Source organism: Berkeleyomyces rouxiae (assembly GCF_048999995.1).
Source record: "Berkeleyomyces rouxiae strain 22BRR77 chromosome Unknown BrBRR77_ptg000004l, whole genome shotgun sequence".
In the NCBI taxonomy this organism is placed as follows: domain Eukaryota; kingdom Fungi; phylum Ascomycota; class Sordariomycetes; order Microascales; family Ceratocystidaceae; genus Berkeleyomyces; species Berkeleyomyces rouxiae.
The window spans coordinates 1,586,720-1,612,603 of NW_027396494.1; the positions used below are offsets into that span (position 1 = coordinate 1,586,720).

At 48.4% G+C, this 25,884-nt stretch overlaps 6 protein-coding genes across 6 annotated transcripts; 2 read left to right on the plus strand and 4 right to left on the minus strand.

The window, feature by feature from the left end:
- Positions 1-1,177: 1,177 nt before the first annotated feature.
- On the minus strand, positions 1,178-2,425 carry BROUX77_004657 (uncharacterized protein; the record flags this gene model as incomplete). Its single annotated transcript, XM_073749443.1, has 4 exons — positions 1,178-1,964; positions 2,031-2,101; positions 2,194-2,217; positions 2,333-2,425. 4 exons carry the CDS (start codon positions 2,423-2,425, stop codon positions 1,178-1,180), a joined length of 975 nt encoding a protein of 324 aa, XP_073605114.1.
- A 720-nt stretch (positions 2,426-3,145) lies between these two features.
- BROUX77_004658 (uncharacterized protein) lies at positions 3,146-3,485 on the plus strand (the record flags this gene model as incomplete). The annotated part of the gene is made up of 2 exons (XM_073749445.1): positions 3,146-3,235; positions 3,306-3,485. 2 exons carry the CDS (start codon positions 3,146-3,148, stop codon positions 3,483-3,485), a joined length of 270 nt encoding a protein of 89 aa, XP_073605115.1.
- Positions 3,486-3,682: 197 nt separating this feature from the next.
- BROUX77_004659 (uncharacterized protein) lies at positions 3,683-4,942 on the minus strand (the record flags this gene model as incomplete). Its single annotated transcript, XM_073749446.1, has 1 exon — positions 3,683-4,942. The coding sequence occupies one exon, from the start codon at positions 4,940-4,942 to the stop codon at positions 3,683-3,685; it is 1,260 nt and encodes a 419-aa protein (XP_073605116.1).
- Positions 4,943-5,393: 451 nt separating this feature from the next.
- BROUX77_004660 (uncharacterized protein) lies at positions 5,394-9,462 on the minus strand (the record flags this gene model as incomplete). The annotated part of the gene is made up of 3 exons (XM_073749447.1): positions 5,394-6,714; positions 6,919-8,998; positions 9,219-9,462. The coding sequence occupies 3 exons, from the start codon at positions 9,460-9,462 to the stop codon at positions 5,394-5,396; spliced, it is 3,645 nt and encodes a 1,214-aa protein (XP_073605117.1).
- A 3,557-nt stretch (positions 9,463-13,019) lies between these two features.
- BROUX77_004661 (uncharacterized protein) lies at positions 13,020-16,588 on the plus strand (the record flags this gene model as incomplete). The annotated part of the gene is made up of 5 exons (XM_073749448.1): positions 13,020-13,022; positions 13,093-13,161; positions 13,456-13,521; positions 13,604-15,321; positions 15,382-16,588. 5 exons carry the CDS (start codon positions 13,020-13,022, stop codon positions 16,586-16,588), a joined length of 3,063 nt encoding a protein of 1,020 aa, XP_073605118.1.
- A 1,425-nt stretch (positions 16,589-18,013) lies between these two features.
- BROUX77_004662 (uncharacterized protein) lies at positions 18,014-19,858 on the minus strand (the record flags this gene model as incomplete). Its single annotated transcript, XM_073749449.1, has 1 exon — positions 18,014-19,858. One exon carries the CDS (start codon positions 19,856-19,858, stop codon positions 18,014-18,016), a length of 1,845 nt encoding a protein of 614 aa, XP_073605119.1.
- Positions 19,859-25,884: the final 6,026 nt, after the last annotated feature.

Below are 25,884 nucleotides of genomic sequence, written 5' to 3' on the forward strand. Positions count from 1 at the left end.
GATGCTAAAATTTCTTTATCTCAACCTTTGACAGCTGTCTATGATGTGCGAAAGGGTGGAAGGGTGACCAAATACGCTTCAGTGCATACAAGTCCTTTATACTCTTTGTTTTGAGCCTTCGTCCCATCCTGGCTATTTTTAGTCGCACTTTTCTACTAGAAGGTTGCTTGACAGCTTTTTGAATATTCTAGAAGTCCATGAGTTGGGGTAATTTCTGTTGATATTGTCAACATAACAACCCTACAAATAGAAGCATCTTAGGGTTGTGCTCCTCTGACTACATCGGAATTGCCTTCAACTCGTTCACGCTATAACATCACAACTCGCCACAAGAGGAATGCTATTGTGAAAAATTCCCAACCTAGTGGAAGCTGAATGATAAAAGGCCTCACTTCTCCTTTCTTGCTCGGACTAGACTTTGCTTCTAAGCTTCACTAGGCATTCTCCTCCGACTACTACTTGACTCTAGCACAAGACATCGATGGACTTCTGGGCATAAAAGGGCTGCTCTCTCTCTCTCTTCCATAGTATCTAGAATAGAAGGCATCGATCATCGTTCGCCTTTCTTCCCCTTCATTGAATACATTCTCTTTCTTTGAACTGTCTGAACTTGTGACGTTCCGGATACTTCTCCGTACAGGACAACAGTGAGTCCTCCTATTAAACACTGATAGTTTCTACACGCATGTACATACATATATAAGTCCAAGCCTTTGTCTCTCATAGTCATGTCTTACTCTGCTCCTTTATCCTCTTATATCTTTCTTACTTGCCGTACTCTTTGTCATTCAGGCGTCTCTTCTTTGCCTGGTAATTTTTCTTTAAGCCCTCCGTCCATTGTCTGTCACACAGGTTCTTGACCCTTGTTATTTGTGAAACACTGATATTGTATCAACCCTAGTACCATTAGCAAACCCTAGAAACCATAACTCGACTACTTTGGAGCTCAACTCCTCTCATGGCCTGGCTTAATACTGAAAACTACGCATCATCTTACACACTTTCACTTTCAAAAGAATGAACACTAGAGGTCTTATATTCAAGATTCTTGTAAAATGCTAAGTCCCATAGACTATAATCAAACACTTCTTCGTTCGTTTCCACCGACGAGCTTCTTCTCGGCGAACAGTTAAACAACAAGGAACCTCTCTCCACGTCTCTTATAAACTACAAATGCTTAGAAGCGATGTGACTTGCGTGCTTGCTGGGCTCTCCATGCAGTGAAGCCAACATATCCACCGACAATAACCATGAGGAAGAGAACAATCTTGATCAAGAACCACGTCCAGCTGCCGCTTTCCGCCTCGGTATGGCTCTTGGTCTTGGCCTTGTTCTTCTTGTTCTTGCTACTGCCGGAGTTGCTGTTGGTGTTCGAGGCCGTAGGCGCCTTGTACAGGTTTCTGGCCTTGACGGCAATGATGTCGTGGTTGTCGCTAAGCTCGCCAGTCTCGGCACTGAAGCCCAGGTATGCGACCTGGGGAATGGTGGGGGGGTTCTCAACCTCAAAGCACTCAAGCCAATCGTCCTCTCTCTTGTACTGGAGCTCAAGTCTCAGGATCTTGTCCTGGAAGTAGGTCAGGCGCAGCTTGGTAGGGACGTTCGAATTGCGGAGACCGCGGGCAGAGCATCCAGCCAGCTCATTGGCCTTGCCGTCGTTGTTCTTGTCGTAAGAGGTCTGACCATCGCCCATCATAGCCATAACATAGGGGAACACAACACCGGGGCGGTTGTTCTTGTAGGTGTCCAGGAAAATACCCAGACCATCAAACTTATCGGTACTTCCAAATACCTGGCCGGTCTGCGCGCGACCCTTGGTCAGCCACATGGCAAGGCCATCGCCGAACAGCTGGCCAGTGCCACTGATCTTGAACTCGACCTCGATTTCCCAGTTGGTGGCCGTCAAAGGCACCCTAGAAAAGATCCAGCCAGCTTGCGAAGGGAGATTGGATGCAAGGCGGACATGTCTACAAGACAGGGTCAGTTTTTATAAACGTGGCGTTGCGGTGTAATTCGAGGAGAGTATCACATACGAGTCGGTCCGGATGATGGTATCACCGCCAAAGTCGTACCATCTGCTCTGCATATCGGAGTCCAGGTAGGGCTATGTCATGTTAGTCACAGGCCGTGTTTCGGGTCGAGTCGCATTGCAGTGAAAGGGGAGAGAAGTTCAAGAATTGGTGTTATGGTCCGTACCTGAACGAGAGTGTGTGTCCGAAGCTAAAGTAAACATATTAGATTAGCATGTTTCCCCTGGGCAATGTCACAGGCAAGCATTGGGCGCCTCTAGAGGCTATAGCTGCGCATCACGAAGCGCAGAGTACAGGATACATACCGAGATACTGCGTACTTCCTTCTCCTCGGGAATCTCTGCATGGCCAAGGCCTAGAAGGCCCAGACCAGCGACAAGCGTGGAGAGTATCCGCATGTTGAGAGTGTGAAGTGGGGGCAGTAGAGAATTAACAGGTTCGTGATGGAGGCGAAGTCTCGTTAGTCAGACTGCTGATAAAGAGGTCGTCGCTTTGTCTGTTTGGTACAGGTTGTTGTTTCGCAGAGCGCCAGGAAGTCGAAGCCTGTTCGCGCTCCTGAATATAAGAGACAAAGGCAAGAGAAAGGCCCGGGGGCAAGGAGACAAAGAGTCGAGGGGCAGAAAGAATGGAGAGAACGACGTCCAATGAGGAAACGGAGCAATCAACAAAAGAATTGAAGAAATCACCAGATGTGCTGTGCTGTGTCTGCTGCTGGTTGGCACTTTCAGCCTTGCTGCTGCTGTAAGGTTAACGTTAAGCTGCACTATTGCCGGTTCCCCTACTAGAGTCGAGAATTGGCGGGCGGGCTGGTCAGGTACTCCAAGTCCCAAAGCTCCCACGCCTGCATATCATAAAGCTTAAGACACCAACAAGCTGTCCTCTTTTCCAGATCTGCCGATATTCAACCGTAGCAGTTACGCCGGAAGATGCGCTTAACGCCACATATACTCTAGGTGTATGCCACACTTGACGCCACACACTTGCTTTTTCTCAGGTCTTCCTGAATGAGACATCACCAGCTTCACTAAGCTCTGGGTCTGCCATCAACCACTCGCTTTGACTTTTGTTTCTCACCCTTTTTATCTGATTTTCACGTTTCTCTACTCAGCGCTTCCACAATGGCCGAAGACTCTGCTTCCATCAAGCGTGCTGTTATCCAGCAAATCCAGACCGAGGCCCAGGTCGCCAACGCCCGGACTCTGATTGAGGTATGTCCACCAGAACGCGCTTTGTACAGCTGATCAGCACACTAACATCCCGTTTGCTTGCCGCTTAAAGAAGCTCCAGGGCAGCTGCTTCACCTCCTGCGTGCCCACCCCTGGCTCCTCGCTGTCCAACGGCGAATCTTCTTGCATGACCAACTGCATGGAGAAGTACATGGCGTCATGGAACATCGTCAACGCCACCTACATTGCCCGGATAAAGCAAGAGCAGACCTCTGGTAGCCTTCGAGGCTAAGCTGTGAGCTTGGGCTTGGTGCAACCGACGATGGAGTATGCAATGGCGCATTGGGTTCCGAATGCCTTGTAACATTATCACATAGACGGAGGAAAACTGTAGTAAAACAGAAACACTGTATGATTATGGGAACACTCCAAGTAAAATATCATTGACGCATATCAAAAAAAACCTGCCGCCCAAACCCACCTTCCTCTCTATGTCTTTATATCTTTGTCCTTGTTTTTAGCTTCCTCTGCTGCCCTTTTTCTAGCCAAGTATCTTTCCTTGGCGCTCGAGACATCTGATGAAGTTTTGCGCGACTTGGTCATGGCCTCGATCTTTTGGCGCTCCTGCTCCTCCTCCTCGCGAGCACGTTTGAGCGATTCCGCCAGCTGCTCTTCAATCATCTTGGACTGTCGCTCCCGCTGTGCTTGCCGACCGCCTGGCCCAAAGACGCCGGCCTTGCGGTCAAGCTCGGGCGCTCGTTGTCTTGGCTTGACCTCTGTAGAAGCTTCTTTCTTTCTCGTAGATAGGACGTTCAAGCCTCCATGCAGCATTTGTCGCTTATCTACAATCTGGCCATCGTCGTTGATGGCGATTTTGCCGCCCTTGGCGTTGATTTCGCGCGCGCGCTCCTCGTCAGTCTTTTCGCGATACTCCTCTCGTAGTTTGTCTTCGCGCGCTCGCTCTTCGGGGGTCATCTTACTCCGTAGCTCTGCAGCGCGCATGATTGAATTGTGCTCTTCCTCTTTCTCCTTCAATATCTTTTTATAAAAGTCTGTCATGCCGCCACCACCCTTGCGCTTCTCGGCTTCGGCCTCCTCGATCTGGGCCAGTTCAGCATCCATTTTCTTCTTGTCTTCCTGCTGCTTCTTGTACGCAGCAGTTACAAACACCTCCTTGTCTGCAAAGTCGTCGCCTTCAGCCTCGCGCTCCCGGTCGACCTTGACTTGCTCTGCCGCCATTGCATCGCGTTTACGCACGGCGGCCGCAGCCACGATGCCTGTCATGTAGCGTGGTTGCGCATCCTCCTCGTCTTCTTGTGCGCTCTTTGTCTTCGGCGGCGGCTTCAGGGAATCATATACAGCATCGTAATCGTAGATATTCGCGTCAAGTTTTTCGGCTGCTTCCTGGTTCTTGCGCGACACCAGCGCGTTCGACAGGTCGCCGAGCGTTGCTGACGGTTCGGCCTTGCGCTTCAATTTTGGTGGTTCTTTAGGGACTGTGTGCTTTGTTTTTCGAGAACTAGACGGCTTTGTAGTTCCTCTGGTCGGTACAGACGCAAAATCGTCGTCGTCTAATTCCGTGATGGTTTGGACATTGGATGTCGTTGCTTGCTGCTGTTTGCTAGGGGCTTCATCGTCGGATTCTTCTCCTCCGCCGAAAAATGCATTCTTCTTTTTTGGGGGTGCTGATTTCGCTAAACCCGGCTTCTTGCCGAGGCTCAAGCTGCCTAAAAATTTAATTCCGCTCATTGTGTGTCGTGCTGTGAAGTTGAAGAGTCTTGGTGAACAAATTCAAGTTTTCAAGAGCACTGAATTCAGAATGTCTAGGCCTTATGTTTCTAAGAGGGATATGCACTAAAACGAATGGTCAAAAATAAAGTGGGTCATCTAGTTGACCATCATCAGCATGTTCTCAGCTACTCTCACAAATCCTAAGGTAAGAAGAAACAAGAATCATGGTATATATAAACAGCACAAAAATCAAGTAAAATCCAGAGAAATCGTTCGCTAATGTACCGAAAGGAAAGAAAAGTACTTCTTGAAATCCAGAACCAATGCGCCCAGGCTCGCCAACAAACAACCCGAACGAGAAAGAAAAACGCCGTTGTGGACGCGTAATGAACATCAACTCCGGAAGAGGCCAAGGAAAACAACAATTATTACGGCAGCTTGACCTGCATTAATTAAAAGGAAGGAACATTTAGAAGGCAGACCTTGTACGGATATCGGAGAGCTTGCGCTCGATCTCACGCACTGAGCGGTCAAGCTCACCAGCAATGATCTGCTTCTTGTCATTCGGAAGAAGGGCAAAGCGCTCGCACAGATCGCCATCAATGACACCCTTGGCCGGGACGTAGTAACCACGGTATATCAGATGATCACGACCAGTCAAAGGGGGGTCTTCAGTGCGCATATGTGTCTCTAGAGACTGGAAAAAATCTACATCTTCCCGGCTGACGAAGGGAATAAAAACGCCAATGGTGCCCATCAGACCACTCCAAAGCACAACATCCTGGCCGCCAACAACCAGACTTGTTTTGCAGATGCTGGTGGGAGGATCCTGAGTGTAGAAGTGCACCATGCATGAAAGACGAGCAGGCGTTCCGTGAAGGTAACCACGAGTATGAAGGAGATGGGTACCAGAAGCATCCACATCTGCCTCTTCGCTGTCTTTAGCTGGGGCACGAACGACCCAGAGGTTTCCAAACTTATCACCACCAGCCACAGATTCGTAATCAACCAGGGCCGAGCAAGTTGACCAACGGTTGATGCTATCATCAGCAAAGGGAATAAGCCTATTGCCACCGGGCTTGTACACAACAAAAGTCATGCCCTGCATAACATCGCCAACACTAATACGCATGCCCTGGCTATCAAGAGTTGTAATTAGATGGCCGCCAAGGTCCACCTGGCACTTGCGAAGCATTTGCTTCATACCAAGATCATAGATGCGAAGAACCTTGCCGATGCCAACCAAAAGACGTCCCTGGAACGGAATCATTGCAGTAGGTGGCTCTTCAACTTTGGTGGTGTGAATGAACTCGATCTCGCGGCCCTCGTTAAGGAAACGGTAAACATGGATGTAGCCTTCGGTAGACGTGCGGGGGTTCAGCTTGATATCTTTTCCACTGCCAACAATAAGGAAATGCTCATCATCTTGGCTGGTAAAGGGGGCAATAGTGGCTGAGGTAGCAGCTTCGTTGTTGGAGAAATCAACAGTTTGCAATACCTGTGGCTCAAATTCATCACCAATGGGATCGATCACACTGATACAAGACGCCCATCTCCCACGACCTTTAGGGTAGCCAAACTCGGCAGGAGGGAGAACCTCGCTTTCTCTGTTGGCTTCAGTCCCGGCAGATATGAGTTGTTGACGCAAGTCAGGGGCAAGTGTATTGTTCTCAGTTTCAATTGTATAAAATATGGGCAGATCAGGGTGTTTGATGAGCTTGCGGGGTGTGTAAGTGAGTGACGTCGACTTTTGAATGAGAGTCTCGCCCAGTCGGTCAATGGAAAAGATTCTGGTTAATCCGTTAGCTCATGTCCATTAACAGAATTTCATGGGTTAAAACAAGCGGGTATCGGAGTGTCATTTCAGAAGGAACAATTGGTAAGTACAGTGTGTACTTAACAAAAACCTCATAGCCAGATGGCTTCAGTTCCCTTTTTCTCATCACTGACGAAAACAAAAACAAGACAAGAGTAAACAACCCAGGGAAACTTACCTAAGAGACTGGCCCTGAATGCCAACAACACCCTCCTCGCACTGTTCGCTGCTAAAGTTCCAGCACCATTCAAGGTCGACATAGCTGAGGGGTGTTACCATGAAGCTCTTACTAAGGGGATCAGCATAACCAATCCATGGACGTGAGCTCAGGGCAAGCACACATGTCCGTCTGCGAATGGTGATTTTGAACAGTTTGACGGGACGGGGTCCAAGGAACTTGAGACGGGTATCGGTCAACTGACCAGTAACTTCATCAAGAACTGTTCGAATGTAAACACCGGAGTGGAGACCAATGTGAAGATAAAGGGTTGAGCCACCGGCAGAAGAATCTTCCATGGCCATTATAGAAAGAGAAGATGGAGCAGCTGTCAGTGCCTGCACTGACTTGCTTTCGAGTGTGGACTCAGGGTCCAAACTTAGAATACGAACAGTGCAGTCGTCACATCCAACGGACAAGAAAGAACTCCGTCTACGACCCTCTGGCACATCACCCAAACTCAGGCACGTGATCGTACCAGGCATTTCTTTCTTCTCGTCATACTCAGCAAGAGAGCCATCAGTGTCCATCTCAAAGTAAACAATTTCTCCTGAGCTGAGAGCAATGGCAACTTGGCTGTCGTTGGTGGTAGCGGCGACAATGGAGCGGTGCTGGGGCGCGGCCCATTCATTGACCTCTCCATTCATGATGTGACGAATTCCCTTAGGATGGACCTGAATAAGGCCATTCTCACCGAGAAGTTGCGCGGCTAACGTTGGGACAGATGTGAGGAAGCCAGAATCGCTGACTTCCTCAACAGTTTCGCCGATACTAAGAACTAGAGTTCCGTTTGCAAACGAAAGGATGATGTAGGCATCGTACTCATCGCTCCGGTTGAGTTTTAAAGTCCAGACAGCTGAGGGCACACCGGGCAAATCTGAAGCGACGATTTCATTTACTTCTAGGCCGTGTTTGATTGTTCTGAATGTACTCCGGGCACCAGTACCACAGGCAGTGTAAATTTGAGGAGCATCTTCACCAGTGAGATTGGCAACTTTGCAATCCATCAACGGATTCATAGAGTCTACACTCTCAACCAGTGCCATATTTTCCAATGGTCTGACTTTGAAGTAAACGGCCTCATATGATGCCTTTGGATCTGTGGGGAAGTCATCACTCGAAAATTCCAACTCATTATCATCATCGCCAAGCTTCTCAAACTGATAGAAATGATGGTTCCCGGACTGTGATGTGGCAAACAAAAAACCGCTCTTCAAAATGCAAAGGCTAGTTGCGAGAGGGATGGTGTCAAAGTACTTGATTTTCAGCTGCTTGACTTCGCCAGTGGCGTTGCCCTGCTCATCCTCGACCATGTCAATGGTAACCTTGAAGAGATCGCCATCTTCAGTTTGAAGCAAAAAGAAAAAGGCGCCAACATTACCCTTGAGCTTGTGCATGACTCCGGTTGTAATGGACCGCTTCCTTGAGGGATCTTCAGTGGCACCCTTTCTTCTCGGAATGGGGACTCTGAAGGCCTCTTGGTTAGAGTGACGGTAGGTTATGCTCTCTTCGCCACAGACAAGGACACCGCTAGGACCGTCATTGCCTCCAGGAACTTGGAAGAGAAGGGATGCAGTTGGATCTACCGCATCTGACCACTTGCGGACAACGTGGTTCAAACCAAGATCTAGCTCATAATAGACAAGCTGGGTCTCATATTCGTCCAACGCATGGCCTGTCGGATCTTGATCCGCCTCGCTATAGTCTGTCTCAAGAGAAGCAAAGACAGGGTTAGCATACCCCACGTCCAAGGCTACCAATGACAGAACATGGACAGCTGGTTTGTGTGCCTCGAGAGGAGAGCTGATAGTCAACTTCGCCTGGGCATCTCGGTTGAGGACGTATACAAGCTTGTTCTTTTCGACTGCGGCAATCAAACAAGCACGGCCCTTTGGATCGCAGGCGAGATATTCGCCCGGTATAACACGACGAATACCGGATTTTCCAAATGTTTCCAAATGGACACGTTCGAACCGATTTGAGGCGGAGTTATACTCCAGTATGGTGATGCGGCCAGAGTCGGAAGCGACAATTAAGTAGTCTTTAGAAAAGGGTTGTCAGTTAGCATCTACACTTTTATATAGAAATTGAATGGACGCAGCAACTGCGGCAAGGACTACAGCGAACACGCCATCTAAGTGACTTCTTAGCGAGTGCACTGAATGAATGGCGTGGACATGACAAAATAAAAGCCTGTTCAGACAAGCCCTTCATTGGGGTATGATGAAGGGAATATGCATATAGCACCAACACAAGCATACCTTTGTTACTGCCAGCCAAACGAAAGGCAGCGAGTCCACGGATGATTCCAAAGACATCATGAGACAGGAGCGGTACAACCTTTCCGAGAACAGGATCGGGTCGCAAAAGAGTCAATCTTGAGCCTGACGCCGTCGCAATTTGCTGTTCTTTCGTCCCGGAAAACTGACCAAGCACCGCCTGCGTGATATGGGTAGGCGGCTGGATGGTCAGCGAGTACATGAACATGTTGGACGTGGTCGCCATGGCTGCTGCTTCTGGGAGCCTGGAGGCTCACCTTTCGCGCTCAATAATGTTTGAAGACAGGCTGAGCTTCATCCACGAACAATGATATGGATGAAAGAAGAAAGTAGGGCAAAGACGAAGGAAGAGCGGGCAATAAATAGGGCAGGCTGAGCTTATGGAGTTTTGGTAGCGGGACAAATAATTGTGTTGCAAAGAAAAACCTGATCAGTGGGTCTAGTTAGTTCGCGTCTTATTGCACGTGACTAGTCACATGCCTGGAACAAACTTGCTTCTGTTAACCCTAATATAGTCATATTCCTGTAACTTCTCTCATCAAGCAGGTATGTGACAACACTTATTCCGATGATTAACAACTCATAATGTTAATAATGTAAAACAAGCTTTGAGAAAGTATACTTTTTGCAGCATTGTATCACATGTTTATGAGTAGACATTAGTACAAGGTCAATATGAGCGTATAAACCGCAATATCAAAGTCCCCAGGAGGGCCTTGGGATAAATGGCAATAGTTCAATGTGGTGAATGCAAGATTGAAGCCTCCACTGCCTTTCTTTTCATACATATCCATATTGGACGAGTTATAGAGCTCACGAAACCAACTGAACAAGGAAAGTGGTCCAAAATGTAAAGGGTTGGTCTTGAGATAAGTCGCGGGGGCCTTACCTGGCCTGAAGCTATAGCTAACGACAGGTTGGTTTACTGCATTTGCGAACAAAATAAGCCTCAAAGAACATCAAGTCCTGTTCAGTTTGTACTTCTTAGTGATTCAAAGACCATTCAAAGCTTTGCATTTGATGAAATATGGTAATTTGTTCATCTAAAGATGTTTATGGCCATGACATGGAAGTAGAGATGGAAGAATTTGAAATCTTTCGTGTTAGTGTATTTGGCCAATATAAATATTAGAAAGGAAAGAGTAGATTAAAATACTGCTAAAGAGTATCATTAAACTTGTACTGGCCATTGACTTGGCCATTGAGTATCGAAGCGGCTTTCAGGCGTGATTTTGGGTGGTTCGGGGGAGACTCCATCGGGCCCGGCAAGGGTCATAGGTTAAAATATCTGGTTGTGGATTTCCCGGAAGCATTTGACCAAACGTGTGAGTCAAGAAACTCGGCTGCGAAATTAGGAATCTGAGGTTGTCACGAAGAAAGAGCATTATCTTGGGCGGCAATCGTGCGTGCGTCGACGAGGACGAGGAGGGTTGGAGGATGTGCAACTTGGCGTTGATTGGCTGTGTCAAAAGTGGATCCGACATCTTGCGTATGGCGTCCAAGGGTTTGACTGGTTCCACTAACTAGTAACAATGGGCATTTTATGGGCATTTTATGGGCATTGCAAGAATCACGCGGTAGTCAGCTACAAGGCAAGTCATCCTACAAGGCAGGCTGTCAAAGCTCTCGAGTTGTATACAGAGTCAGATTCGGGGATGTAACGATACTTGAAGGGGGAGGTGCAAGTGTATTGTATGGTTGTGTCTCAATGGCAGGCTAGACTTGGAGACGGGGCTATATATTTCTTGTTTTGTGGCCTGGAAGCCTGGGGCTAACATCGAATCGTCTTCTCTGAGGCTGATACGTCTAGATAGGGGTCTGCTGGCCTCTTGGTTGTCTCGTAGTATTTTCACGTGAGAAGGGGGTAGTGCATAATCAACGGGCCTATCTTGCGGTCTCTGTGCACACATGCAAGCTTGGGGTGATTGCTTGGAGGGCATGTTTTCCTGCAGCAGAAATTTGCGGTAGGTCTAAAGACCATGACTGGCATTTTGTTGCATGTTGCCTACGGTGGTGTGGTAGTAGCGTAAGGATCTCTGCGCATCTGAACTAGGGCTATCTGCTAAGCTGGCTGGATAGAAAATGGAAGATCTGGGATAATTTGCGGCAGCAGCGACCAATTCACAAGCTTCGGCCACTGTGAGTTTTCTGGCGAAGAGCGTTGTCAAATGAACCTAAATATGCCAAGGTGTTATGAATTCCAAGATTTGTTGCAGCAAGCAGTACTTTGCAAAGCCTCAAGGAGGAGATTTTGGAGAGCAGCGAAAAGCGCGGATGATGATGGCATCGGGACGGAGCATTTTAGCGAATTGAAATATGTGGGTCGTAGACTAAGAAGTTGGGCTTAACAGAAGATGGCCTGTGGGCCATCTAAAATCAGTGAAAGTGGAGCCAGCGTCTGTTAGTGTTTTGGCTGAGGAACAGAGGGAAGACCTTTCTGGCCCTTGTTCCTGTTCCTTCGGGAGGGTTTAATTGAGACAACAAGTGAACCCTTGTGGGAAGCTTCTATGTGTAGTTAACTGCCAGCAACTAACTAACTAGAGTAGTTGTAGGTTTGCGGGTTGAGATTTGTGGTTTTGTTTGAGCGACATGACATGACTTGAGTTTTGGACGTGGCGGGGCGTGGAAGGAAAGAGTCTCCTTGGGTCGGTATAGTGCCTGCCGAATGCAATCACAGTAGCTGTCAATCATTTCATTAGTAGGGCAACGATGGCCAAAAGGAGCTGCTATGTTCACTTACCATCTCTAAAACAGAGAAACAACGGGTTAGTTAAGTTTTTTTTAATCCAACTAACCCATCGTTGATGTAATAGTTAATTGCACGTGATATGTGGTTTTGACGTCTTAGTGGCCAGAGCTAGCACGACTTTCCTTGCCGCTAGACGAACGGCAAGCGTTGGCCTGCTCTACATGTGGTGTGGACCACAATGTGTGCAAGAGGGCATGGGCGGGTGCTATTTTGCAGCGCTGCACAGAGTATGCCTGGATAGATCCAATTTGCATATGCATATGCGTATGTGTTTGTCTGTCGGTTGTGTGAGAATGCGAGTGTGAGAGCGAGTTCCGCGTGGACGCCTGGACTTTGACACCTGCCGGGCCGTTTTTCCCTCGTTTTTCCGCAGGCTCAGCAGTTGCCATGCTACGGTTGGAGCAGACAAACGATGGACGGGTTCAGCAGGTGCCATGTCATAGTCATAGTTGGACCAGGCCAACACGGTTATTGCACTTATTGGCAGGGCCGTGTAAGACCCCGGCACTGACTGTGGCTAACACGCTTTTTTTCTGCTCTTGTTGTCTTGGCTACTTCCCTGTCTGGGCCTGCTCTTGCCTTGCTCTGTTCCTTCCTCCTTAACCTATTCCACTTCTTCCCTCGCTCTCATTTTCTCCTCGCTCTTCTCCTCCTCCATCTTCCTCTCTTTCTTTATTGCATCTTTTGCTCCGCACTCTCCGCCTTCACCCTTCACCACGCCCACATCCACGCCCACATCCACGCCCGCCCGCGTGTTTTCCCGCCCGCCCCGACCGTGGCCTCTATCTTTATTCGTCTTTGGATCATCACCGCCCGCCACAGCCGCCTTGGTCTGGTGGAAAATATCCGGTGATCATTTTCCATTGATGCTGGCAGCCTCCACCTCAGCCGACAAGCCTTGTTTTGCAGCCTGAAAAAGCCTTTTGCTGGCCTTGGAATTGCCCTGCTGCGATCGAGTCTTGAGCGCCGTGGTCAACCTTCATATTCTATTATTTTCGAGTTGGCTTTCTCTATAAGAATATTAATATCATCCAATGGTTCGCCTCACCTCCATGACGCGCACCCTCGTGACCTCCTAGTCTAACCTGTTCTCCGTCCTTTCTTTAGGTTCTCTACAAACGGAAGCCGGTTTTGATTCCGCCACCTTCAGCCGACATTTGCGATGACAGCGCCGAGGTTGGTAACCATGCTTGGAGTATGTCTATGGCGTGTCGATTTTACTGACGCGGTCAACAGGTTTGGCACATCTCGCAGACTGGCGAAATCTTCGCCACCTATGAAGAATACTCGAGTCGGTAAGCCACCACCATATTCTCTCGTTCCAGCCTCGATTTTCTTCCAGCTGGCCTGAATTAACTTGATTGGTTGTTAACATACGTTCTCCGAGTAGCATCGACTTCTACAAGCAGGCAAGCAAATGTCAACGTTCTCATGCAGCTCTCAAAACCTATAATCTAACCAACCCACAAGACCAAGTTCATTTGCCAAATCACTGGCCAGAGCAAACTTACCTTCTTTGAAGCATTGAAAAGCGAGGTATGCGCCATTGTTGTTCTAGACCCCCTCATCCATATGTGTCTCCTCTCAAATCGCTAACCAACCTGCATGATGGAAAAAGCGAGCTGGAGCCAAAGAAGTTCAGCAAGCTTTTCCCGAATCTCTCAAGGGTCCCGTGCTGCGCCGCGTGCAGTTTCAGACAATTTCTCGAATTGATCACTTGGTCGATAACATCTACGACGAGTTCAAAGCCGAGTTTTTCCCCGGCGAGACTGTCACCGCTCAGATTACCGACAGCGAAAAAGTACAGGGCACCATTCGTGAAAAGATTCGCGTTGGCTCCAAGCTGCAAGCCGACGGCAGCATGAGCCAGCCATTTTCCAGATATGTTATAAACATTGAGGATCGCCAAAACGAAGAGGTTGTGGTCGATGGTCCCGCTGTAACGAGAGACCGCAAAATTTTTACAAAGGCCGTGCTGCGCACTTTCATCAAAAATGCTGTGTCACGGGAAGCCTGGAATGGCGCGCCCTGGATCGTGAAGCTCGAATTCGCCGACTCTTACCACATCGACACCCGCGTTCCTCAACATCTGCGTTATGATCACAAACTCATGCAGCGCAAACAGCTTCAAGCAGCGAAGCGGACCAACCAATCGCTGGAATCCAATGCTTTGGCTGACTTCAATAACAACCTTAATCCACGACGCAACATGCACCAAGAGCCTGCGCGACTCCCGGACTTGAAGCCCAAGAGCCACAAAATTCGCCCACAACTTATCGCTAATCCTATGACGTTCCAGAGTCATCACAGCTACGAGCCCACATATGTGACGATTCCTCCACCGCCGGCTAGCTACATGTCAATCTCTCTTCGAAACAACAACCCGCCACCTTTACGCAAGGCGCCATCCCCCCCTCCGCCCGTCCTACCGAAATATCCCATCGACGATCTTGATGTTGGTCCCAGAGCCGGTGTTGTACGTCCCAAGATACGCTTCATGTGCAATGATCCTCCATCCGCCACCTCCGATTCCTCCTATCCTTTCTCATCAAGTCTGAAGATGAGTTCAATAGGCTCTCTTCTTGAAACATGGGATACTCTGAACGTATACTGCGAGATTTTCAAGTTGGACTCTTTCACCTTTGATGACTACGTCGAAGCGTTATGCACCACATCTTCGACTACCATGCCTCAGCTCATTGAAGAAATCCATTGCAGCGTGTTGAAGATTTTAGTGAGTTCAGACGCCGATGGGGGTCGCGTGGAGTGTGTCCTCCCAGCAGAAGAAGAAGAGTATGACGAAGAAGAGTATGAAGAGGAAGAAGATGACAGTACCATGCCGACCCCGGAACCGGATGTTAAACCTTCAGGCCGTGCGACACGGAGTAGTATGGCTAAAATTGAGGCCGACAGGCTAGCCGCTGAAGCAGCCGCCGCAGAAAAAGAGGACACAGAACCCCAGATCACGAATCGCGCAGCTGAGCTGCTAGATGAGTACGACTGGATCGATAGCCTTCGCAAGCGCCAATTTCAAGCTGGTGGATGGCAGCGCATAATTGTGGGTCTTCTGTACCAGCTCTCACGAAACGAGCGCAAGACGGAAGCATGCGAACAAATCCTCTCAGAGCTAGTCCCTGCCACAACTGAGCCCACACAGGATACTGTCATTGAGCAATATGCTCTCTTAGACGTCAACACCAAGGTCAGAATCCTCCAGATACTTTGCATGTTGACAACGGAAACCAAGGCTGTCAGAGGCTACATGGAAGACTGCAGCGAAACTATGACGCAGTACCGCAAGGAAAAGATTGAATGGCAGAGACAACGCAAACAAGCGTAAGTTGATCGATTTGATACCATCTATCAGTAAAAGAGCTATACTAACATGACGTATAGAATCGAGGACCTCAAAGGTCTCAACGAGCAACGCAAGGCTTTACTCCCCGAAAATATGCCTCCTTCGCCTGCCGTCGAGAATGAAGATTCTAAGATGACGGATGTCGACAGCTCGCGAGTAGATGAGTCTGAAAATGAGACTGGCGAGGACGAGTCTTTGAATTCTAGCTCGCGCAAAGGCACGAAGAAGGACGACAAGAAAAAGAAGAAGAAAGAGGAAACACCTTCGGTCAAAGCACCTAAGCAATCTAAGCAATTTGTTAAGCTGCTCAAGGACATCCAAAAGAAGGAGGATACTATCAAGCAGTGCGAAAAGGAGATTGCTGTCATTGATAATGACCTCCGGGAGGCCGATTGTCCTCGCACCCGTGTTCTCGGAAAGGATCGCTTTTGGAACAGATATTATTGGTTTGAACGCAATGGAATGCCGTATGGTGGGCTTCCAGACAGCTCTACCGCATCGGCGGCCTATGCCAATGGATGTCTTTGGATTCAGGGTCCTGACGAAATGGAGCGTGAAGGTTATATTGACCTACCTACCGACCTTCAGAACGAGTACAAAGCTCGGTTCAACATGACCGTTACCGAACGCAAGTCGCGCGAGGAGGGTGACACCAGTGTTTTCACCGCCAGCCAATGGGGTTACATCTGCGACCCGGAGGACCTTGACAAACTGATTCATTATCTTGACCCCCGCGGAGTCAATGAAATGAAGCTACGCAAGGAGCTTGTCACATTCCGGGAACGTATTATCACAAACATGAAGAACCGCAAGGCGTATCTCGGCATTCCCGAAACCACTGGAGAGCCGAAGAAGGAGGAGTCGGGCGAAGAAGACAAGGACACCAAGCCTGAAAACTCCGACGAGACCAGCACTCCGGCGCCTCCTTCACCTTCAACTTCCAACGCCAACGATGAAGATGCTCCCAAGCGCAATGGCAAACGCTCCATGCGCCTCAAACGCCAGTCGCAGACCCCCGCCGCCGCGCCGGAAGAACCAGCACCGGCACCGGCTGATGAAACACCCGAACCTGTGCCTCCACGCTGCCTCAAATGGGAGAACACCGTCGCCATCGAGGAACTTGGCCATCTCCATAGCCAACCGCCGCCGCCCCCTCCTCCGCGCCGCAAGGGCAACAACAAAAAGCGCGAGAGCACGGTAATGACAGAGGTGGAAGAGCCGCCGCGCAAAACGCGCCGGCGCTAACTGGCCACTCGTCTATCAAGTAGGCTGTCAATATTGGAGTGTACAAAATGTTAGATTACTGTTTCCCCTCTGCTTTTTTGGGCCGCCTTTGCCTCCTCTTCTACTTCTTCCTTGTTTCGATTTATTATTTTCACATGGACAAAAACTATCATAGCTGAGGTGGAAGGGGGAAAAATGAAAACGGCTGGATGGGAAGCTTAGCCCACCTCGAAAAGGGTGGAAACGGCGGGCTGCACTGTTTTTGTTCTTTCTTTTCTTGAAGAGTCTATTTGCTTCATCATTTTTTTTTCTTTTCCATTCCCACGATTTATTCTTGAGCATTATATTTTCATTTTTACCCTAACTTACCACTATTCTCGTTTTCACGGTCTTCTTTTTTTCTTCAGTTGTCAACTCTCCTTTCTACATTTTCTTTGCTTCCATTGGTTGATTTTGTTCTTTGATCTAGAACCGGGGGTCTGGTTTTTTTCTCTGGTCGCTTGTTTGTTACTGCTCGTTTCCCATTGTGCAACTTGTTTCGTTATTTGGCACTTCGTTTTTGGGTACGCAGCCTTCGTCTTTATACCTTTTTTTTATCGTGTCTTTCTCCATTAGTTGTGACATTTTCTTGTCTAAGCAGCGGCAAGTTTAACTCCTAAATTTTCACAGTTTACTTGGTTACCAATCAATTGTTTGATGTTTTTTTTTTCATTTGGGAACTGTATGTATATAAAACATTAAACACAACGTGCAAAATGGCGTAGCATAGTTATATGGGGATAAGATAGGAAAAGTCGGAACGTGATAGTGTATCAAGACAGGTGAGATGAGTAATGACGAGAGAATAGAAATCAAAATTTCAAGCAGCCAAATTATTAAGCTGGCTAGATTCCATAGATTGCAAAGTGGTGGTATCTTGGTGAAAGAAAAGGAATAGTTATAAGGAAAGGCGAAGAGCAAAAGTCTAGGGCATAAGGGTATGGACATGAAGAAGAAAAAGGGATTGACCAAAGGTAAAGGAAAAGAAACAAGAAAAAAAGAACGCTGCTTTTGAAAGAGAAACAATAACGCGGCATTGAGTCGTTGTACTTGATCGTAGTAGCTCGTAGATGTGATGCAAATAGGTTACGCTGAGGGTATGGGACGTGAAGTGAAAGGTGTGCGTGTGTGTATGAAGTAAAGACATAAAAGTGAGTGTGGGCGAGCGAATACGAAAAGAACAATCGACTCGAAAGGGTACAACTGAAAAAAAGGAGTGGACGGACATCTGAAAAGACGCCTTGGAAAGAGTCAAGCAAGCCATGTTGTGCTGCCGACGAGAAAACAACAAAGGAAATAGGAAGCTTTTGGGGATGCTGTAGGAAGCAGTGGAAGAAGAGAGTCCACGAAGAGAGGAGTACTAAACTATCAGAACAGTACTGTCATCGTCTCCTGATGGTCTTCGCATTATTTGGAATTGGAACTGAGAACCCAGTCCGGGATCTGTGGTGTCAAGGCCTGCTCGTACACCTCACTGCCGGCGTCTGACTCGGCACCGTCGCCACCTTCACTGCCGCCGTCTGTCCGACCCGCCGCCGCATCATGGGGATGGGTGTCCATCTCGATGCTCTTGAGCGATACCGAGTCATGGCTTTCACGGACCTCCAAGGGCGGCATCTCGTCATGGACCGGGGTAGCCAGATTAAAGTCATCCACGCTGCTTTGGCGACTGAGGCTGCTTCGCACCACAGGCATTGACCCGCTGCGGATTCGTCTGAGGCTGCGGATGCTGACGCGGCCGGCAAGGACGCGGCCGGCAGCAGGAGCAGCAAGGACAACGGTGCCAGGCGTCGCGAGCGGCGGCGGGCCCGGCGAGTCGGAGCGGAAGAGCGGGTGAATGTGGGCTTCGGCCTCGGCAGGCTTGGGGGCTGTTGTTGAGCGGTGGAGCGTGGGCGTCGTGCTCGACATTCGCGGGCTGGCAGTGGCACCCTGTGTCCGACTCCGGCCGCGGCCGCGAGGGGCGCTGTCGGGATCGATGACGGGAGGGAGGTCCAGTGTGCCCGGATAGTCTGGCTCGGGACATGAGGTGTGTACAGAAGTGTTGACGCTGCGAATGGGGGTGGTGGGGCTCTGGGGGATAGTCTCAAGCAGACGAGAGAGGATGGGTCTGCTCTTGAAGACTGAGGTGGAGGCAGTTGAGGTGGGAGAAGGTGCCGAGATGGGGCTAGTCACATCTGAAGAAGCCACATCCTCGACTGTTGTGGGCAACGAGGGAAAAACATGAGAGTCCGTACTTTGATCGCTCAGTGTATTAAAAGGGCCGCCATTGTGTGGACTTTGCACAGGTGAGATGATGCTGCCTGAAGCAAAAGACAGTGGGTTTGATGTACTGCGGACGCTCTGACTAGCGCTCTTCAAAGACTCAAGAGACACCCGTGGCAGCAGTCTGCTGGACGGGCGAGGAGTCAAAGCACCTGTCATGCTAGGGGGGGAAGCAATAGGAGAGTTAATTGTTGTGCCACTAGCCACGGTCGAGATCGACAGCGCGACAGAGGTCACACGCTCCAGATCTGTGGCAGGGGAGTGGATGCGCTGGGAGTGACTGGTAGCAGGGGGGCTGCTCTTGTGAGACAGAGAGCGAATGGTAGAAGCCGGGCTAGCCTTGGAGACAGGCCGCACTTCAAACACGCGTTCCAACGACTTCTCTGCCGACGGGGGCTCAGATGTCAGAGTGGTGGTAGAGACGGGCGAGGAGGTCGCAGGCATGGTAGTAGAATAGCGAATTGTCTTGATATTTGACGGACCAGTCTTGTGGTCCTTGGACCGAGACTCGCAGTCGGCCAAGCCCGAGGCATACTTTGGACGACGCGCCGAGACAATCCTGACAAAGAGAGCCATCTGAACTAAGAAGGCCAGGAGAGTCACGACAGCAACAGTCGACAGCAGGGAAACCGGCCTGAAGCCAGCAATGCGGACATCGGACTCGAGCTGGCCGATGAAGATTACAGAGAGTGTGCCAAAGGTCGCGGCCGTGGCACAGAGGATGATGCTGCTCGCGAATATTGAGCTCGAGGCCCAGGAGGGCACCAGTCTGGAAGGGTTGCACGCTGAAAGATGGTGCGAGGCGCAAAGACCACCCAGCGACAAAAAGGACAGACCCGAAGCCGCCGTGCCTACTATTGATAGCACGTGCACGGTAGACTGGGCGGATGATGTTTGGGTGGCAATAACTGCGTTGAGTGCAACCAAAGCGGCAGACGCAGTCATGGCCGCTGCGCTGAGGGACTTTGGTGTTGTTTTTGGTGCAGCCATGGCGATAGGCGATCTGTGGTGGTACAAGTGGCAAAGTTACGTGTAAGTTGGGCCAGTATCAAAGAGAGTCGGTTCGAGATTCTGTGGCACAGCCTGGCGATTTCGAGGTTAGAAAAACAAATAGACAAAGAGAATGACGTAAAGAAGTAGGAATAAAGTAAAAGAACACGAAAAAGAAAGACACCAAAGGGCAGAACGAATGAAAAGAAATAACGAGGGATGATGAACAGTCCGAGAGACAAAACCACAACCCGCAGAAGAATGAGGGAGGGAAGGGTTGAGTAGCCGAGGATGTGTTATATAAAACAAGACCCGTGGCTTGCTTTGCAAGGCTCAACGCCACAAGGAACAGGCAATAGAAGAACGAAGCACTTCACGACCGGTCTGTGCTCCTGCGTTGCAAATGAAGGGCGACGGGTGAGTCTGTGGCCGTGGTCGCGATGTTGCGGTCAGGAAAGAAGAAGAGAGCAGCAGGACGAGAAAGGAACAAGAGAGAAGACCCTGCTGTAAGTAGTCGGCCACAGGGTAGTATTACGGTAGTGCCAGGGGACCGAAAAGGAAGTCTGTTTGTGTTTTGATCTTTGTGTTAGCATTCTTCTTCGTTCTTTTTTTTCGCCGCAAAAACAGAGGATGGGAGGATTCGCCGGGATGGATGCAAGATGTAACTGAGGAGAAGAAAGACGAGGCCAGGGACAAGCTAAAAGACGTGATAAATTCCCGGGCAAGGGGTGTCCTTGTTTGTGGGTGAGGGGAAAGACCGTAGGGCATAAACAACAACAACAAGTTGAGTTGAGCTGCCGTCACAGTTTCATACCTTTGGCGTGTTAGTGAGACTTGTCTCTTGTGAAGGAGATACACGCACAAGCTGCTATTTAGCCCAGCAGCCGTAGCGCCTGACAGGAAGCAAGCTCCAAGCAGCTCCCAGATGGCCTTGACAGTATCACCTTGTTCAGCCACCAAGAGCAAGACCCTCTTTTTCCCTGCAACTGGACAAAAGAAAAAAATACACGAGGTGGGTAGACAGGGAACCCCTCAATGTTGAGCCTAGCAAGGAAGATTTCAAGCAAGGAAGTCAACAGCCGGCGCCGAAGTGGAAGAAAGCAGAACAGCGGCGAAGCTGCTGCAGTAGCAAGGAAGAAAAACTCGGATGCAAAGCAAAATGAAAGGCCCAGTAGAGCTCCGTCGCTTTGGGCCTAATGAAGCAAGGGGGCAGACGCTGGCTAGCGTTGGTGAACCATGTAAAAAGTCCTCAGTTGTTTTGATACAGCTCGCTGTGGCCTTGACTCGCGTGCTCAAGGGAACACAGCCAAAACGAGGGGGAGGGGAGGGTTGGTCGGCCTCCTGGCTTGCGTAGTGATTTCCCGTATGCAGGTTCAGATTCAGATACAGATTCGGAAGCAGGAACAGCAGGCCCAAGGTCGTCTGTGTCTCGGAGGCGTTGGGTGGCGGTCTGAAGGCCCAAGTAAATAAATGCGAAAAAGGCACAAACAAGCCCAAAGGATGGTCGGAGAGATATCGCGAGATTCGATTAGATAGATGGGAGTTCGCTTTTTGATTCCAATGTCGATTCGAGTCAGGTTCAAGAAGAAAATTAAACACCTAGAGATGTGCTCTTTACAAAATCTGGGAAAGGGAGCAAGAAAATTCTCAGCTTTGTGTGTGGTCTGCGCTGCTGGACATCCACAATATATGGAATCTGCGAACTCGCGGTGCTGCCTTTGTTTACTTGAACAACAACATGTCAAATGCCATTTCCTGTACGAAGCTCTTTGCGCTACTGGCCCGTTCATAAACCTTGTCACTCTTTTGTATCTCGCGTTGTGTATTTGTTTACCTTGTTGCTGGGATTGCGTGTGCGTTTTTTGCATGGTTTTTCCATTTTATTTCTTTTCTTTTTACATTCTTTTCTATTTTCTCTGGATTTCTCACTACTGACCCTCCATATTCTCTTCACTGAAGGCTCTGGACCGCCTCTGGAGTCGTGTTGTGGCCTCTGCTCACAGGTAGACCAAATTGACAAAGCGTACTCACCTGAAAGAAAACTCTTAACTCAGCCGAGATATACCGTCAAAGCTAGAGGGATGTCTTAAGTAGGAGTAACTGCTCAAAAGTTGAGATGATGACGCCCATGAGAGACACTGTTTGGTGGAAGGGATGGCTTTTGCTGCTCCGGTAGTTACTCAAAGGGCGGCCTAAAGGGAGGATAGCCTTGGACTCGGGACCTCTGAATTTGGCAACTGTGGACTCGAGTAGCTTCTCGTGCTAAAATTTAAGCCAGTCCTGATGCAGGTACGACTTTCTAGAACTGTGGCATTGGTGGCTATGACGCCACATTCCCATTGTAGAACAAACAACTCGCAGTCCCATGTCAATACGACCGCACAGTAACATCCCCAATGTCCAATGCAGAATCCACCGTAGTCCAGGCATGGCACCAACGAGCCCAAGTCCCACATCTACCGTTGACGCTCTGAACTGCAATAGCTCCGTTGCCATCACAACAACAGACGAAAAGAAAACTCTGACGATGCTGCCGACTGACATATGTGAGCTAAAGGCTTTTTGGCTTCTTATTTCCTGTACGCTCTTTAGGCATCATGAAGTCGCTCTATGTTCTGGTGAGAGCTTGTCTTTTCAACTTGAAAAATGAAGTCAAAAGGCTGTCGACTGAACAAAATCACGAACATGCGCATGTGCAAGTTCGTGGACGTAAGTTTACACGCGTGTTGTTTGAGACAGTGGAAGACATGTCTCGGTTTAGTACTTTGTCTGTAAACTTGTACAAGTAAGCCGAGAACGCGCCTCTTTTGTGTTGCTATTTTGCTTGGGTGCGCGTCTATTGGCTACGCCAGTATCTTTTCACACCATCATTATCTACCAATAAGAATACTCTATTTCTATATTCAGCTATCGAATAATGTGGGTAGCGCTTGTCGCGGCTCTTTACATGCAAATGCAACTACTGAATATTTAAGCCGAAGACCCACAACAGGGACGCCACACCCCACATGATCGCATATTCCATAGCGGCAATCTATCGGGCTTCTAGAACATGGACTACATAGCCATGGAATTCCGGAGTTTCCCAAAAGAAAATCCCGTAACACAAGTATATGTAGTTAGTTAGTTAGTTAGTACCGGTAACCAAGTATTGGCGTGCACAAACATATTTCTGAGCCCACCAAACACCTTTCACTTCCTAATAGCTGATGCCCGATGGGTTTTAGAGCCCCAAGCACACAAAAAGACAGAAAACTGCACGCAAACGCAGGTACACACAAAGAAGGCAATCTACATAGCGCAAGCTGAATGAGACTAACGAATTATAACAAAGCACACCAAGAGTTAAATGTGGTCACAAATGATGTGCATCCAAAGCTATCCAGAAGGTACCAAGGTTATATTTGGTTGTAATGCTCAAGCATTGCTGCGAAGAGTACTCCCTTCGTAGTCTAAGAAAAGTCAAGGTTGACTGGAATTGAAAAGACCTCTGGTATAACTAGTTATGTTACAAAAATAGCACATTTCTTTCTTGTGGTAGTGAGTGATAGTCCAAGTCGTCCAAGGTGAACTCGAGCACAGCGGCATATTGTACAAGTACTTCCAGTGTATGTATGTAACTTATGTGCCAATTATATAACTAACTTTCAGTGTTCAATAGAAGGCCTCACTCTTGTCCTTTGACGGAAAGAATATTTTGGAACGTCACCAATTCAAAAAGGTAGAAGAATGGATATATTCAATTATCAAAGAACAGGAAAACGACAATCGATAGTGGAATATCTTCATTCTTCTATCTCTTTGAACTTGTGAGGCTCCGAGACATACTTTCCGTCAAAGGACACCAGTGACTGAAGCCCCATATTGTACTAACACTAACCCGAGTATGTCTCCAATCGAACCCAGTCCGGCCAAGTATAAGCTTGGTAGTTAGGTGTAATGCTGAAGAATGGTACTACTAATCCCATACTGTTGAAATGTGTTGATATTGTCAGCATGCCAACCCTACAAATAGAAGCATCTTAGGGTTGTGCTCCTCTGACTACATCGGAATTGCCTTCAACTCGTTCACGTTCTAACATCACAAATCGCCACAAGAGGAACGCTATTGTAAAAGTTCCCAACCTAGTGGAAGCTGAACGACAAAAGGCCGTACTTCTCCTTTTCTTGCTCGGACTAGACTCTGCTTCTAGCACAAGACATCAATGGACTGCTGGGCATAAAAGGGCTGCTCTCTCCCTCTCTTCCATAGTATCTAGAATAGAAGGCATCGATCATCGTTCGCCTTTCTTCCCCTTCATTGAATACATTCTCTTTCATTGAACTCTTTGAACTTGTGACGTTCCGGATACTTCTCCGTACAGGACAACAGTGAGTCCTCCTATTAAACACTGATAAAATGTCTATCTCTGTTGACTCATTCATATATTCCCACTTAGGTATCATTATATCTCGAGTACATAGCGCTACTATAGTCAAGCTTTGATGTATCTACATACTAATCATTTCTTGAGGCTCTAGAAGCAGTCATGTAGTATACCAATATAGTAATCTTTCCGAGACAGGTAGAGTATAGAAGCACCAACGGGCATAAATGAGGTAGCTTTCGTGACAAACAAAATATCTCTCTTTCATTCAATACCATGCACAAATGAGCAATCCTGGGCCTCAAATGCAGGCTTTTCTCTACAATCCACATAACATCCTTCACTGCCAGCGCTTTAGAAATAGCCGACCAGATTTCATCCCATATTCCTACGGGTTAGTCATGTCTTTTTCTATAGCGGCATATTATCAAAGATTTACCATGATCTAGCCTTATTACGGATAGGGGCAGTAGGTACGAATATTCGTAAATCTAACATGAAGCATAATGGTGGTGGAATTCCTACATTGAAGGAAGCAGGTTCCGTTTCCAGGCCCTTGAAACTTATTCCCATGTGTGAGTACCTAATCGAGCTGACCGGCCTAGGTTTATCCGTCTCCGTTCCTACCTCCGCCTTCTGATCTGCCATCCTTTCCACATGTCAAGTCTTCCCCCGTATCCCCTAGGGAGTGCCAAGTGCGCACAATAACCAAGGACATTCTATAATGAGACTATGTCTGATTTCCATACGATTTCCCAATATGGTAACTCTGTGAAAATACTAGTTATCGCAAGTTGGGTACTTCGGATCATTCAAGTGGGTACATACCTGTCTCTTATACGTATATAATGTTAGTCACTGTTATCCTAGTACAAGCCGTAGCTTTGGACTTTATCAAACATGAAATTCAATCTTCAATCTTTGAGCTTCCAGGAGATCCTTAAGAGAGCTTAGGGTTGAATACTTTGGGAGAAATAATGGTGGAAGTGGGGGCCGGATAATGGGATACGAGTATACGCGGTTAGACCCCACGATAGATAGTTATGCATTTCCCTTTTGAGACTTGTTGTTCTTGAATTTCCTAACCCACAAGTAAAACTCGGGCGGAAAAGCCCACATTCCGAAACATTTAAGCGTAGTCAACAAAAATAAAACATGGCGACGGCATAAAGATTAAGCGACTCGCCCATATTTTCACCTTCCAAGCATAACCCATGTTATTTGTGCAAGTGTGTTTGTAGTTATGTACATACATACATACACAGCGACTATGGCCACCGAAAAGTTGGCACACACTTGTGCGTTGCGTGAATGCGTGATTGATTAGTAAAAACTCCGCCGGGTCTACCTTTGGCACTATCCTCGGACCGCTCCTCACCGCCACCCTCAGAATGGCTTCCTTTCTATCAATAAAGTTATAAGTGGTGGGACGTTTATCTACATGCTGTCACCGAAGGGCGTGATGGGTACATGTCGAGGGTAGCCCATGCCGCCGGGGAGATCGTTTTAACCTGCCGCCTTCTTCAAGGGGTGACCCAAGCGAAGCCAAGCCCGAACAAGATTATTGGATCACACATGCAGACAAGGTACAAAGACACCTGTGTGTGCCAGTCAGATTAGCATATCACTCTGTGAAGATAGCTGTGGGTCTCTTCCAGA